This window comes from Carcharhinus amblyrhynchos, unplaced genomic scaffold, assembly GCF_965287045.1.
Source record: "Carcharhinus amblyrhynchos unplaced genomic scaffold, sCarAmb.v2.hapA scaffold_948, whole genome shotgun sequence".
NCBI classification, from domain to species: Eukaryota; Metazoa; Chordata; class Chondrichthyes; order Carcharhiniformes; family Carcharhinidae; genus Carcharhinus; species Carcharhinus amblyrhynchos.
The window spans coordinates 2,021-17,688 of record NW_027650688.1 but is presented as its reverse complement, the minus strand read 5'-3'; the positions used below and the strand labels follow the sequence as shown (position 1 = coordinate 17,688).

Sequence of the window (15,668 nt, the reverse complement as noted above, 5' to 3'; positions counted from 1 at the left end):
CCTCTACCCTATCCATCCCCTTCATATCTTATACGTCTCTATAAGATTTCCCCCCTCAGCCTTCTAAACTCCAACGAGTACAGACCCAGTCTATTCAGTCTCTCTTCATAGTCCAACCCCCTCATCTCCGGTATCAGCCTAGTGAACTTCCCCTGCACTCCCTCCAAGGCCAAAATATCCTTGCGCAAGTGCAAAACAACTGGGACTGCAGAACAAACTCCATTAGATACGGGGCAGTTAGGGACAGTCTGAAGTTGTAACAGCACACTGTAATTAACTTCTTTATCCAATCACTGTCTATTTTTGATTACGCTTTTACAAAGCACCATATTGAAGGTGCTATATAAATGTTACTCTCCCCATTCTGCCAATGGCAGCCTTGCTTTAAGTTGTCTAGGCTTAAAACTGTGAAATATCCTCCTTAAACCTCTCAGCCTCTGTGCTCTCCACCTGTGATGTTAAGACTCACCTTCACCCTGCTGCTCTGACCATTTTGGTCACCTTCCATCATTGAGTCATAGAAGTTTCCAGCATGGAAACAGGCCCTTTGGCCCAACTTGTCCATGCCATTCCTTTTTTTTAACCACTAAGCTGGTTCCAATTGCCCACATTTAGCCCATATCCCTCGATACCCACTTTCCATGCAACTGTCTAAATGCTTTTCAAAAGACAAAATTGTACCTGCCTCAACTACTACCTCTGGCAGCTCATTCTAGACACTCATCACCCTCTGTGTGAAAGAATTGCCCCTCTGGACTCTTCTATATCTCTCCCCTCTCACCTTAAACCTATGCCCTCTAGTTTTAGACTCCCCTACCTTTGGGAAAAGGCTCATTGTCAATCTCTGGCTAACTAACTCCGAGATGTACCTCCTCGTTTTCCCATGCTCAGTGTGCCGCATAAATACAAATCGTTTCTGTATGCAATGATCCTAAATTAAACATTGAAACATCTGCACTTATTCCTCAAAGAACAAGGAAAATTACAGCACAGGAACAGGCCCTTCGGCCCTCCAAGCCTGTACCGGCCATGCTGTCCATCTGAACTAAAATCCCCTACCCTTCCAGAACCATATCCCTCTAATCTCATCCTATTCAGTATTTGTCAGGATGCCCCTTAAAAGTCACTATCGTATCTGCTTCCATTACCTCCCTGGCAGTGAGTTCCAGACACTCACCACCCTCTGTGTAAAAAACTTGCCTTGTACATTCCCTTTAAACCTTGCCCCTTGCACCTTAAACCTGTGCCCCATCATAATTGACTCTTCCATCCTGGGAAAAAGCGTCTGACTATCCACTCTGTCCATGCCCCTTATAATCTTGTAGACTTCTATCAGGATGCAGTTGATGTTGTTTACATGGACTTTAGCAAGGCTTTTGACAAGGTACCGCATGGTAGGTTGTTGCATAAAGTTAAATCTCACGGGATCTGGGGTGAGGTATCTATACGGATACAAAATTGGCTTCTTGACAGAAGCCAGAGGGTGGTTGTAGAGAGTTGTTTTTCAAACTGGAGGCCTGTGACCAATGGTGTGCCTCAGGGATCAGTGCTGGGCTCACTGTGGTTTGTCATTTATATTAATGATTTGGATGAGAATATAGGAGGCATGGTTAGTAAATCTGCAAATGACACCAAGATTGGTGGCATAGTGAAGAAACTTATCTCCAATTGCAATGGGATCTTGATCAATTGGGCCAGTGGGCCGATGAATGGCAGATGGAGTTTAATTTTGATAAATGTGAGGTGATGCATTTTGGTAGATTGAACCAGGGCAGGACTTACTCAGTTAATGGTAGGGCATTGGGAAGAATTACAGAACAGAGATCTAGGGGTACATGTTCATAGCTCCTTGAAAATGGAGTCACAGATGGACAGAGTGGTGAAGAAGGCATTCGGTATGCTTGGTTTCATCGGTCAGAACATTGAATACAGGAGTTGGGACGTCTTGTTGAAGTTGTACAAGACATTGGTAAGGCCACACTTGGAATACTGTGTGCAATTCTGGTCACCCTATTATAGAAAGGATATTATTAAATTAGAAAGAGTGCAGAAAAGATTTACTAGAATGCTACCGGGGACTTGATGGATTGAGTTATAAGGAGAGGCTGGATAGACTGGGACTTTTTTCTCTGGAGCGTAGGAGGCTGAGGGATGACCTTATAGAGGTCTATAAAATAATGAGGGGCATAGACAAGGTAAATAGTCAATATCTTTTCCCAAAAGTAGGAGAGTCTAAAACTAGAGGGCATAAGTTTAAGGTGAGAGGAGAGAGATACAAAAGTGTCCTGAGACACAGCTTTCATGCTGTTTCCACCCTATAAACCTCTACGACTCGATGAGGTCTCCCCTCAACCTCCATCATTCCTGTAAGAACAAATCAAGTTTCTCCAACCTCTCCTCATTGTTAATGCCCTCCGTACCAGGCAACGTCCTGGTACATCTTTTCTGTACCCTCTCCAAAGCCTCCACATCCTTCTGGTAGTGTGGCGACCAGAATTGAACACTATTTTCCAAGTGCGGCCTAATTAAGGTTCTATAACGCTGCAGCATGATTTGCCAATTTTTAAACTCAATGCCCTGGCCGATGAAGGCTGTACAGAATGGATGGGAAGGCGGAATGGAGCTCCAACACAAGGATGGCTTCATTTGAACACAAGAGAAGGAGCCTTGGGGAATAGGGGAAGGGGACAGCATCAGATGAAGTAAATCGCATTTGCAAGTGTCAACATCAGGGTTTTCGGATGATGGGCGAGGAGAAATAAGGCATGCTGTATGCCTTCTTGACTACCTTCTCCACCTGCATTGCCTCTCCCAATGCCTCATCCTCCAGCTCCTCTGCCCTCTCACTTCACTCCGTGTTGAAGTCAAGAGCGGCTCCAGCAGCTAACTCATTCTCTCTCAGGACTTGGAAACAACGGAGCTCCCCATCTCCCCCAGCTTTCCTTCCTCTGGACATCTGCTGGCTTTCTGCAGCCCAATCTCGGGGTCTGGGAACCAATACATCATCACGTCCCCTCTCCTCTCCAACAGCAATGTCCTGACGTACGAGACTTGGATCTCCCAATCCCACCCCCGGCACTGTAGTTTAACAAAACATCAATGAGTATGAAACAGAACGGATGGGAAGGCGGAATGGAGCTCCAACACAAGGATGGCTTCATTTGAACACAGGAGAAGGAGCCTTGGCAGAATAGGGGAAGAGGACAGCATCAGATGAAGTAAATCGCGTTTGGAAGTGTCAACATCAGGGTTTTTGGGTGATGGGTGAGGAGAAATAAGGAATAAATATTCTTAATATTTAATAGGAAGTGCTGACTGTAGAATGGGGTTGACCAAGAACATCACAGGTTGTAGGGGACCAGGGATAAGCAGCAGGGTGAGGGGGGGTAGGGGGTGGGCGATGCTTACCAGGATCTGGTTGCCTAAGGACCCAGATATCCTCAGTGGAAGTAGAAAGCAGGGCTGTTGGGTAGACGTAGCTCGAGCCTCTCCCTAACACAGACAAGAAGAACTGATGTGTCTGCCTCTGTGACCGAGATTAATGCAAATCAGAGGCCCTGAGAACCACTGGCAAATCAGCCTCTCTGAGTTACAAGATCACGCAGCACACTATGCTCAACATACGTGGGTTGCCAGGAAACCCAGTCCACAGTATAAAGAAAATCTGGAATTAAGAATCTACTGATGACCATGAAACCATTGTCGATTGTCGGAAAAACCCATCTGGTTCACTAATGCCCTTTAGGGAAAGAAATCTGCTGTCTTTACCCTGTCTGGCCTACATGTGACTCCAGAGCCACAGCAATGTGGTTGACTCAACCGTTGTAGGGCAACTAGGGATGGGCAATAAATGTTGGCCAGCCAGCGACACCTGTGTCCTATGAATGAATAAATAAAACATGGATAATATAAGATAACAACCGTGCAATAGGCCACTTAGGAGGCCTTCTGCTGTTTCCATGGCAACAAATCTGGATAAAATCGACCCAGCAGAGAAACAACCGAGGTGCGTTCAGGAAGTCGGAGCCTGTATGGTCCCAGATTCCGAATCCAGCCCGTTCCACACACTGACTGTCCACTAACCGCAAAGTGAGGCTATCGGAACACGTGAATAAAACACAAAAGAGACATTAGCCCAGTTGTATCGCCGCTAGACGATTAATGCAGAAAACTCAGCTAATGTTCTGGGGACCCGGGTTCAAATCCCGCCACGGCAGATGGTGGAATTTAAATTCAATAAAAAAAAACATGGCATTAAGATTCTACCGATGAGCCTGAAATCACTGTCGATTGCGGCACAGTGGTTAGCACTGCTGCCTCACAGCGCCAGGGACCCGGGTTTGATTCCACCCTCGGGTCACTGTCTGTGTGGAGTCTGAACATTCTCCTCGTGTCTGTATGGGTTTCCTCTGGATGCTCCGGTTTCCTCCCACATTCCAAAGATGTGTGGGTTAAGTTGATTGGCCGTGCTAAATTGCCCCTGAGCATCAAGGGAACCAGCAGGGTAAATACGTGGAATCATGGGAAAAGGGCCTGGGTGGGATCATTGTCGGTGCAGACTCGTTGGGCCGAATGGCCTCCTTCTGCACTGTAGGATTCTATGATTGTCGGAAAAACCTATCTGGTTCACTAATGTTCTTTAGGGAAGGAAATCTGCCATCCCTACCTGGTCTGGCCTACATGTGACTCCAGAGCAACTGCCCTTAGGCAATTAGGGATGGGCAATAAATGCTGGCCAGCCAGCGATAGCAATGTCCCACGAATGAATGAAAAATAAATCACAGGGCAGGCAGAACAGAAATGCAATGAGTCCCAAATCGGATTTTTATTGCTATTTTTCTCTCCTGTCTTGGGCCATTCTCCACCTCAGGTGCTGAGAACTGGGAAGGCCCATCCTCCCCCTCAGTTAATGTTTACTCGCACACTCACTCCAATGCATTATCTTTCCTTTATTCTCCCGGGAGCAATCATCTCCTCCTCGGATCACCCACTCGATCAACTCATCCATTCCAGAATGGGAACATTTTGGCCACCTTTCTGTCGCTGGCTCATTCTCCCAGCTGTGGGTAACCAACTCTGTGATGCAACTTAGGGCCATTTCTCCATTTCAAGTGTGCTATACAAGTGCAAAGTTGTTGTTGTATTCACTGGTCCTAAATTACATCAAGCACATCGAATCATAGAACCCTACAGGGCAGAAAGAGACCCTTCGGCCCATCGAGTCTGCACCAAACACAATCCCACCCAGGCCCTACCCCCATATCCCTACATATTATACCCACTAATCCCTCTAACCTACACATCCCAGGACACTAAGGGCCAATTTCTTAGCATGGCCAATCAACCTAACCCGCACATCTTTGGACTGTGGGAGGAAACCGGAGCACCCGGAGGAAACCTGCGTGGACACGAGGAGAATGTGCAAACTCCACACAGACAGTGACCTGAGCCAGGAATCGAACCCAGGACCCTGCAGCTGTGATGCAGCAGTGCCAACCCACTGTGCTACCGTGCCGCCCAACCTCAAACCATGTAAATGCTATTTGAGTGGAACATCGTACCAAGAAAAAGCCTTTCCCATGTGTTAGGAAACTGCTACAGGGTCACTGAGGTGGTTTACTGCTCTGAGTGAGGAGACAGACAGACAAAGCGAGAGAATAAAGGCAACCTGAAGAACCGAGAGATGCAGAGAGAACATTAACATAAGAACATAAGAAATAGGAGCAGGAGTAGGCCATCTAGCCCTTCGAGCCTGCCCCGCCATTCAATAAGATCATGGCTGATCTGAAGTGGATCAGTTCCACTTTCCCGCTTTCTCCCCATAACCCTTAATTCCCTTGTCTATCAGAAACCTATCTACCCGTGACTTAAATATATTTAGCGAGGTAGCCTCCACCACTTCAACGGGCAGAGAATTCCAGAGATTCACCACCCTTTGAGTGAAGAAGTTCCTCCTCAACTCTGTTCTAAACCGCCCCCCCCTTATCTTGAGGCTGTGCCCTCTAGTCCTGCTATCCTTTCTAAGCGGGAAGAATCTCTCTACCTCTACCCTATCCATCCCCTTCATTATCTTATACGTCTCTATAAGATCCCCCCTCATCCTTCTAAACTCCAACGAGTACAGACCCAGTCTATTTAGTCTCTCTTCATAGTCCAACCCCCTCATCTCTGGTATCAGCCTAGTGAACCTCCTCTGCACTCCCTCTAAGGCCAATATATCCTTCTGGATATATTGGACAAGATGAGAGAGAATGCAAAGACAGTGTAATAAACATGAAACCAATTGAGAAGGATGAGGAGAGTCGTGGGTAGAGGGGGCACTGGAGCTGGGAACAAAATTATTTGACCTCTCTCCATGTTATTCATCACCAAACATTGACACTATTTGAGGGGTTTTGGCACTTTAAATGGGTCAAGATTCCATCCCACCATCAGTGGCTGTGCTGAACTCTGGAATGCCCTCTTTATATAAGGAGAATTTTTACAGTAACTTCATTGCAGTGTTAATATAAGCCTTACTTGTGACTAATAAATAATTTCTTTAAACCTCTCCGCCTCTCTCTCTGACTTAAAACCCGTCTCTAGCAACCTCCGATCACTTATCTCATTGTCTCCTTTGGACTGGAGGTAACTTTTGGCCAAATACATTCCTTTAGATCCTTTAAATTATTATAACATCCCAAGGTGCTTTGCAGGAACATAAACATATGACAGCAAGTCACATAAGGAGATATTGGGGCAGGTGATCAATAGCTCTGTTAATGGGGTCAGTTGTTACAGAGTAAGTGAGAGGTGACAGGATCGGAGAGGTTAGTAGAGAATTCAACAGCCTTTGTGCCCTGTATTTTGCTGTTATAGAGTGATGATATAGTGCAATTAATTCTTTTTATATGTTTAAGGGGAATGTTTAAAAATTCAGCTTTGTGCTACAGTCAGAATGTCTGGTTCGGAATGCAGCACAGATTCTGAGGAAGCACATCAGTCACTCAGTTTGGCGTGGCAAATGATTATGTTAAGTAGAGCCAATGGACTGTTGTTTCTTAAGTTCCCCTGTGATTTTTGATTCGAGTGATTGACAGGGTCCTGCGATGATGTGGGTAATGTGCAGCCCTGGGTCTGTAGCAGAGAGAGAAAAAGCTTTTGCAGAAAGCAGTGAATTGCAGCTGAAGCCAGGTTGAAGTGAGAAGGATTTTATAGGCTTCTGGAACTTTCTGTCTTTCTGAAAGCTCCAAAACTGTTAACAAAACATTAAAGCAAGTATGCATGAGTTTACTAACTGTATTTATTGAAAAATGGAGTTGATTTATCTATGAATAGGGCTTATTTGGAACTGAAATGGTCACAAGCTTTCATTTTTAAATCTTGCTCAATAGTAATGCTGCTTTATTTGTTAGACTTATATTTAAACTGTGTTATTAAATAATGTTTGTTTTACTATAAAAGAGCTGTAATTCATCAGTAAAATTGTTCCTGGAAAGAATATCCTTTCCTCAGATTAATACCAAAATAGAAAATGGTTGGGGTCTAATCTGCCTTCATTAATACACTTTGGGGTTGTGGTGTGAGACCCGAACAATTGCAAGTTATTGCTACGCACCCATGGGAGACTAAAGCAGTTCTCAATCCAGGTTCACATTGGTACAACGCCTAGAAACTGCTTATCAGCAGTTCAGACCACCGGGTGCCAGTCTGGTACAGTCAGGGCAGAGGTTTGACACGGGAGGACGGGGGGGGAGGGAGTGGCGTACAGTTCAGGGGCCTGGCCATTCTGCTGGGTGGGTTGGCCATGCTAAATGTGTGGGGTTACGGGGAGGTTAGGGATAGAGAGCAGTCATGGTCTAAACAAACAGCAGAACGAGCTCAGAGAGCGACTGGCCTCCTGCTCCCTGGCTTCTTTCAGGGCTTGTTCAGTTCCCTGCAAGGCATTTTGGGGACATAAAGTCAGACAAATCGGTCGCTGATACTGCTTTGAACCCCGACGTACCTGTGGAGTTGTCACTATTCTCCGTGTTGTGATTGTTCCTGCTGAAGCCAGGATTGTTGAAGGTGCGGTGGGCGGGCAGTGTCTGCGAGTACATCTGTTGGTAAAGCTGGTAAGCGTCGTCAGTCTGCGAGGCGGTGAAGGAACTCTGGTGGGTCCTGGGGAAGGCCTGCCGCTGATGGGGAGGCACTGAGGCATGGCGAGTGAGCGTGCCTACGGACACAACCAGAGACCCAATCAGACTTTCATGTTTTACCCAACCCTCCGCGGTTTTCTCAGTCTAATGACACTTTTGTCTATAATATCATCACTTTGTCAACTTTCTCCCATCATCTCCTGAAGGCCCTGGCTCCGGGTAAGGGTAATGGTCCCTTTGGTGCTGGGCATGTTCCTCTCCCAAGTGCCCATTCTTCATGAGAGCGTTGGCAGGTGAACCTGGCCCTAAGCTTCCTCCACAACCACAGTGAGGCAATGAGGCAGCATAGAGCCAGAGAAAATTACAGCTCAGAAACAGGCCTTTTGGCCCTTCTTGTCTGTGCTGAACCATTTTTTGCCTAGTCCCACTGACCTGCACTTGGACCATATCCCTCCACACCCCTCTCATCCATGAACCCGTCCAAGTTTCTCTTAAATGTTAAAAGTGACCCCGCATTTATCCGGCAGCTCATTCCACACTCCCACCACTCTCTGTGTGAAGAATCCCCCCCCTAATATTCCCTTTAAACTTTCCTCCTTTCACCCTTAACCCATGCCCTCTGGTTTTTTTTCTCCCCTAGCCTCAGTGGAAAAAGCCTGCTTGCATTCACTCTATCTATACCCACCTATATCTAAACACTCTATCTAAACCCATCTAGCTACAGCAGGAGTGATCAAAAGCAGGAATCCAGTGGTACTGAGGCCAAAACCCTGTAGTTTCTATTTAATTGATAAAATATTTCCAACATTCTCAGTTCAGATCAGCTTTCCAGCATCTGCAATATTTTACCCTTGCTCCTGTAGAAATATATATGTGGCTTCGACATTGCTCCCTCTTTAAGATCTCTGAGATCCGCTCGGCGGAGCATGAGAGATTGTTCCAAGCCCTGCAAATTCTGAGAAGAAAATCTGAAGAAGTCGCTTCTCTCTCAGTGGTGATGGTTGGAGAGGAGCGGTGGAAGGTGGTTGTTGGGGGTGCGAGCTGGGGAAGAGAGCCAGGAAGGGGTGGGTTGGATGGAAAAATCAAAGCCATGGACGTCCGATCCTCCTCGGCAGGTCATTGTCTCAGACTGACACACAATCAGCGAGTTTACCTTTCGCACTTCCAACTCCACGTGACGGAATCTGGTAGCCCACATCGCCAGAGCCTTTGTTTCCAGGGAAATATTCACTTCTCGCGCCCGAGTGAAAAAGTAAACATTTCCAAAGCTGCAAAAGGCACTCCTTTCCCCCCCGCTCCACAAGGCTCCTTCCCCCATGTAATCACATTACTCCTGTCAGTGACCCTGCTTTGAATAAAAGGCTCCATTACTTTGCAAGGGCCACAGGCAGTCCAGTGTCCTATTCACAGAGGAACACGCTCCATTGATCTGGCTGAGTGCAGTTCCCTTGGAAGCATTGTGTGCGCTAAGCATTTTCTAATCAGTGCCTGTCAGTGTGGGAACTTTATTTACTCCATGGCCAGACCTTTGAAGAAAACTAAATTGTTCCATTCATCGATGGCTTTAACTAACATCCAGAGCCTTGGTCACAGTCCAACTAGATCCTAGGCCTGCCAGCCAAATGAAGAAAGAAAAGTTTTTATATTTTTAATTGTCGCCCTGTGTAAAAGGTTTTTCTTCCGTCAGCTTTTCCTGACTGTTTCCATTCTAGGTCTTCAACAACCGTGACTCACTGTGGCTAATACACCTGTTCCCAACACTCTCTCACCGATACTCTGTAAATCTGCAGTAGAATCTCAACAGGACAGAAGGAGGCCACTCGACCCATCACATCTGCACCTACTCTCCCAAAGAGTATCTTAGCCAGGTACCCCCCCCTCCCTCCCCCACACCTTGCACTATCCCCGTAAATTCACCACACATTAGGTGGGAGGAAACTGGAGCACTCAGGGGAAACTCACACACAGTCACCTGAGTCTATAATTGAACCTGGGTCCCCGGCGCCGTGAGGCAGCAATGCTAACCACTGTGCCACCGTGCTGGACGATGCACCTTTCACCTTTCCCCAACTCTGTCCACACCCCTTCTGTGGCATCCCCATGATCACATCAGATGCCCTGTCAAAGAGCCAGTGCAGGCTTGATGGGGTGAATGGCCTCCACCTGCACACTAGGGATTCTATGATTCAACCACGTTCACCCACCTCTGCTCAATGTCCCATGGCACCCTTAGTCAAAGGAAACCTGTTGATCCTGGTCTGGAAGGCTCCAGCTGACTCACCAATATCCATATCTTTAAGGGGAAGACAATTGCCTATTGCCACTGGCCTCTGAAGGTCACTCAGCAGGATGATAGGGCAGCACGGTGGCACAGTGGTTAGCATTGCTGCCTCACAGCACCAGGGACCCGGCTTTGATTCCCGGCTCGGGTCACTGCCTGTGTGGTGTTTGCACATTCTCCCCGTGTCTGCGTGGGTTTCCTCCGGGTGCTCCGGTTTCCCCCCACACTCCAAAGATGCGCGGGTTAGGTGGATTGGCCGTGCTAAATTGCCCCCTAGTGTCGGGGTCCTAGCTAGGGTAAACGTATGGGGTAATGGGGATAGGGCAATGGGGATTGGGCCTGGGTGGGATTGTGGTCGGTGCAGACTCCATGTAGTGAATGGCCTCCTTCCGCACTGTAGAATTCTGTGATGACCCACTGACCTGATCGCCTGCTGATCACCTCGACAATGGACGGGGGGAAATAGCCAACGCGGTCAGTGCCCTTCTGGCTGTCGTGAATGTGCCCCTTCCAGCGCCCATCAGCATGCTGCTCCAGGACCTGTCACAGGGAGAGGGTTACTAAACATACACAGCATTAACAGAACACAGAAACTCTGCCTGTACAGAGCTGGGAAACAGCAGAGTGAGAGTTTGATAGTGCAATAACAAAAATACAGTATAAAATATAAAAAAGTATAAAATACAAAATAAAAAAAGTATAAAACATAAAAGTGAGGGGGCATGGGATCCAAGGGGATGTTGCTTTGTGGATTCAGAACTGGCTTGCCCACAGAAGGCAGTGAGTGGTTGTAGATGGGTCTTTTTCTGCATGGTGGTCGGTCACCAGTGGAGTGCCCCTGGGATCTGTTCTGGGACCCTTGCCGTTTGTGATTTTTATAAATGGCCTGGATGAGGAAGTGGAGGGATGGGTTGGTAAGTTTGCCGAAGGTTGGAGGTGTTGTGGATAGTCTGGAGGGATGTCAGAAGTTGCAGCGTGACATAGATAGGATGCAAGACTGGGCGGAGAAGTGGCAGATGGACTTCAACCCGGATAAACGTGTAGTGGTACACTTTGGCAGGACCAATGGGATGAAGGAATATAATATTAAGGGTAAGACTCTTAGCAGTGTGGAAGATCAGAAGGATCTTGGGGTCCGGGTTCATAGGACTCTCAAATCGGCCTCGCAGGTAGAGGATGTGGTCAAGAAGGCGTATGGTGTAGTGGCCTTCATCAATCGAGGGATTGAGTTTAGGAGTCGGGAGATAACGCTGCAGTTTTATAAGACCCTGGTCAGACCCCACTTGGAGTACTGTGCTCAGTTCTGGTCGCCTCATTACAGGAAGCATGTGGAAGCTATTGAAAGGGTGCAGAGGAGATTTACAAGGATGTTGCCTGGATTGGGTGGCATGCCTTATGAGGATAGGTTGAGAGAGCTTGATCTTTTCTCCTTAGAGAGACGAAGGATGAGAGGTGAGCTGATAGAGGTTTATAAGATGATGAGAGGTATAGATTGGGTGGGTTCTCAGAGGCTATTTCCCCAGGGCTGAAATGGCTGCCACAAGAGGACCCAGGTTTAAGGTGCTGGGGAGCAGGTACAGAGGAGATGTCAGGGGTAAGTTTTTCACTCAGAGGGTGGTGGGTGAGTGGAATCGGCTACTGTCGGCGGTGGTGGAGGCAAATTCGTTAGGGTCTTTGAGAGACTTCTGGATGAGTACATGGGACTTAATAGAATTGAGGGTTATAGATAGGCCTAGTAGGTAGGGATATGACCGGCGCAACTTGTGGGCCGAAGGGCCTGTTTGTGCTGTAGTTTTTCTATTTTAAAATATGCAGGATCCACTACCATATACACAGAGTCAAGCATTCTCTGTTATATACACATGACCTGGTGTTCCCTAAGGGATTAAAAGTGCCCTGTATTGTCAGTAATATACAGATGGTCTGATATTTCCTGTAATATATACAGGATTTACCATTTCCCATAACATACACAAGGGCTGCAATTTTCTAAAATGTACACAGAGATTGCTATTCCTGATCATAAACACAGGGGCTGCTAATCCCAATAATATAGACGGGGGCTGCTATTCCCAACCATATACACGGGGGCTGCTATTCTCTATAATATACACGGGGGCTGCTATTCTCTATAATATACACGGGGGCTGCTATTCTCTATAATATACACGGGGGCTGCTATTCTCTATAATATACACGGGGGCTGCTATTCTCTATAATATACACGGGGGCTGCTATTCTCTATAATATACACGGGGGCTGCTATTCTCTATAATATACACGGGGGCTGCTATTCTCTATAATATACACGGGGGCTGCTATTCTCTATAATATACACGGGGGCTGCTATTCTCTATAATATACACAGGGGCTGCTATTCTCTAATATACACAGGGGCTGCTATTCTCTATAATATACACAGGGGCTGCTATTCTCTAATATACACAGGGGCTGCTATTCTCTATAATATACACAGGGGCTGCTATTCTCTATAATATACACGGGGGCTGCTATTCTCTATAATATACACAGGGACTGCTATTCTCTAATATACACAGGGGCTGCTATTCTCTATAATATACACAGGGGCTGCTATTCTCTAATATACACAGGGGCTGCTATTCTCTATAATATACACAGGGGCTGCTATTCTCTATAATATACACAGGGACTGCTATTCTCTAATATACACAGGGGCTGCTATTCTCTATAATATACACAGGGGCTGCTATTCTCTATAATATACACGGGGGCTGCTATTCTCTATAATATACACAGGGGCTGCTATTCTCTAATATACACAGGGGCTGCTATTCTCTATAATATACACAGGGGCTGCTATTCTCTAATATACACAGGGGCTGCTATTCTCTATAATATACACAGGGGCTGCTATTCTCTATAATATACACGGGGGCTGCTATTCTCTATAATATACACAGGGACTGCTATTCTCTAATATACACAGGGGCTGCTATTCTCTATAATATACACAGGGGCTGCTATTCTCTAATATACACAGGGGCTGCTATTCTCTATAATATACACAGGGGCTGCTATTCTCTATAATATACACAGGGACTGCTATTCTCTAATATACACAGGGGCTGCTATTCTCTATAATATACACAGGGGCTGCTATTCTCTATAATATACACGGGGGCTGCTATTCTCTATAATATACACAGGGACTGCTATTCTCTGTAATATACACAGGGGCTGCTATTCTCTATAATATACACAGGGGCTGCTATTCTCTATAATATACACAGGGGCTGCTATTCTCTAATATACACAGGGGCTGCTATTCTCTATAATATACACGGGGGCTGCTATTCTCTATAATATACACAGGGGCTGCTATTCTCTATAATATACACAGGGGCTGCTATTCTCTACAGTATACATATGGGCTGCTATTCTATTCAATGTACACAGGGACTGCTAGTCCCTATAGTATACAGAGGGGTTGTTGTTCCCTATAATATACACAGGGGCTGCTATTCTCCATAATATACATAAGATCTGCTATTCTCTAGACCATATACAGGGTCTGCTATTCTCTATAATAAACATAAGGGCTGCTTTTCCCTACAATATACACCGAGGCTGCTATTCTCTATACAGTAAGAAGTCTCACAACACCAGTCCCTGTTTATATTCTCTAGAATATACACAGAGACTGCAATTCCCTATATACATCAGGGCTGTCTGTAATATACACTGGGGTTGCTATTCATTATAATATATAGGGGCTGCTATTCTCTATAATATACACAGAGGCTGTTATTCTCTATAATATAAACAGTTCTGCTATTCTCTTCAATGTTCACAGGGGCTGTTATACAGAAAGCTGGTGAATTCTCTGTAGTATGTACAGCGTCTGCTGCTCCCTATTATATTCACAGAGGACTGTTATTTCTGTACTAGATGCAGGATAATCATTCACCAGGTTATTGTGTGGAGCAATATTGTAAAGACAGTCTTTCCAGTGCAACACTGCTGTTCAAACCACATTGGTTAATGGCTGCATAATCTGTGCCATGTTAACAAGGAGTTACACGTACAACAACTTTGCTGCTTCCCGCTCAGCCCAATCCGACCACAACTTACCATAATAACATCACCGGCTCTGATATTGAGTGACGTGGGGTCATGAACATTCCAGTAATCCTTAAGGGCTCGGACTTGCAGGATTCCAGAGGCTTCTGTTGGAAAGAGGATCTCAGGTGATGAGAACCAGCATGTAAACACATAGGTTTGATATTCCCAAAACTCTACACCATGGCAATGTCACACTGGAGCCCTTAAAATACCCCACTGCCCATAGCAGCCACCTTGGTAGGCGTGTTAGCTGGTTTATATGAATCTATGTTATTTGTTTATAATTTCGTACTGAGCTATAAAATGTAATATATCCTCACTTTCGTTCTCCATCTCAACCTTGTCTAATTCTGTGGAGAGAGAAACAGGAAGGTGAGATTTTCCAGTCCCGCCGCAGTGAATGGAGACGTGGCTGAGGCGCCAGGCTCTGGTCTCTCCGGCAGTGGTAGCGGGGGCAGGAATGGCCCGAGAATTCCAGACAGAGTTAATGTTTCGAGTCCACGCCGCCTACAGTTCTGTAGAAGTGTCACACACGACATTAACTCTGTTCCTCTCTCCAGACCTGCCGAGCTTATCCAGCATTTTCTGTTCTTAGTCTCAGATTTCCAGCTTCAGCTTTTATTTGTCGAATTCTGTGTCTTTCAGCCTCTCCTGTTTTATACAAGGTACCCGTGTCTGACACCCCCCCCCCCCCCACCCCGGTACCCGTGTCTGACACTCCCCCCTCCCCCGGTACCCGTGTCTGACACTACCCCACCCCGCCCCGGTACCCGTGTCTGACACTCCCCCCGACCCCCGGTACCCGTGTCTGACACTCCCCCCGACCCCCGTGTCTGACACTCCCCCCGACCCCCGGTACCCGTGTCTGACACTCCCCCCGACCCCCGTGTCTGACACTCCCCCCGACCCCCGGTACCCGTGTCTGACACTCCCCCCGACCCCCGGTACCCGTGTCTGACACTCCCCCCGACCCCCGGTACCCGTGTCTGACACTCCCCCCTCCCCCCGGTACCCGTGTCTGACACTCCCCCCCCCACCCCGGTACCCGTGTCTGACACTCCCCCCCGACCCCGGTACCCGTGTCTGACACTACCCCACCCCACCCCGGTACCCGTGTCTGACGCTCCCCCCCCCCACCCCGGTACCCGTGTCTGACACTCCCCCCC

The 15,668-nt window shown here is 47.0% G+C and overlaps 1 protein-coding gene across 1 annotated transcript in view; it reads right to left on the bottom strand.

The window, feature by feature from the left end:
- Positions 1-14,606, bottom strand: part of LOC145340346 (caskin-1-like) — a gene marked incomplete at its 5' end in the record, with an annotated part of 45,438 nt that extends 30,832 nt beyond the window's left edge. The window contains 4 exons of the mRNA XM_080184803.1: positions 3,409-3,492; positions 7,985-8,194; positions 10,821-10,938; positions 14,512-14,606. Coding sequence (XP_080040929.1) covers positions 3,409-3,492; positions 7,985-8,194; positions 10,821-10,938; positions 14,512-14,606 — 507 coding nt within the window. The remainder of the gene's footprint in view (positions 1-3,408; positions 3,493-7,984; positions 8,195-10,820; positions 10,939-14,511) is intronic.
- Between the last annotated feature and the right edge of the window lie 1,062 nt (positions 14,607-15,668).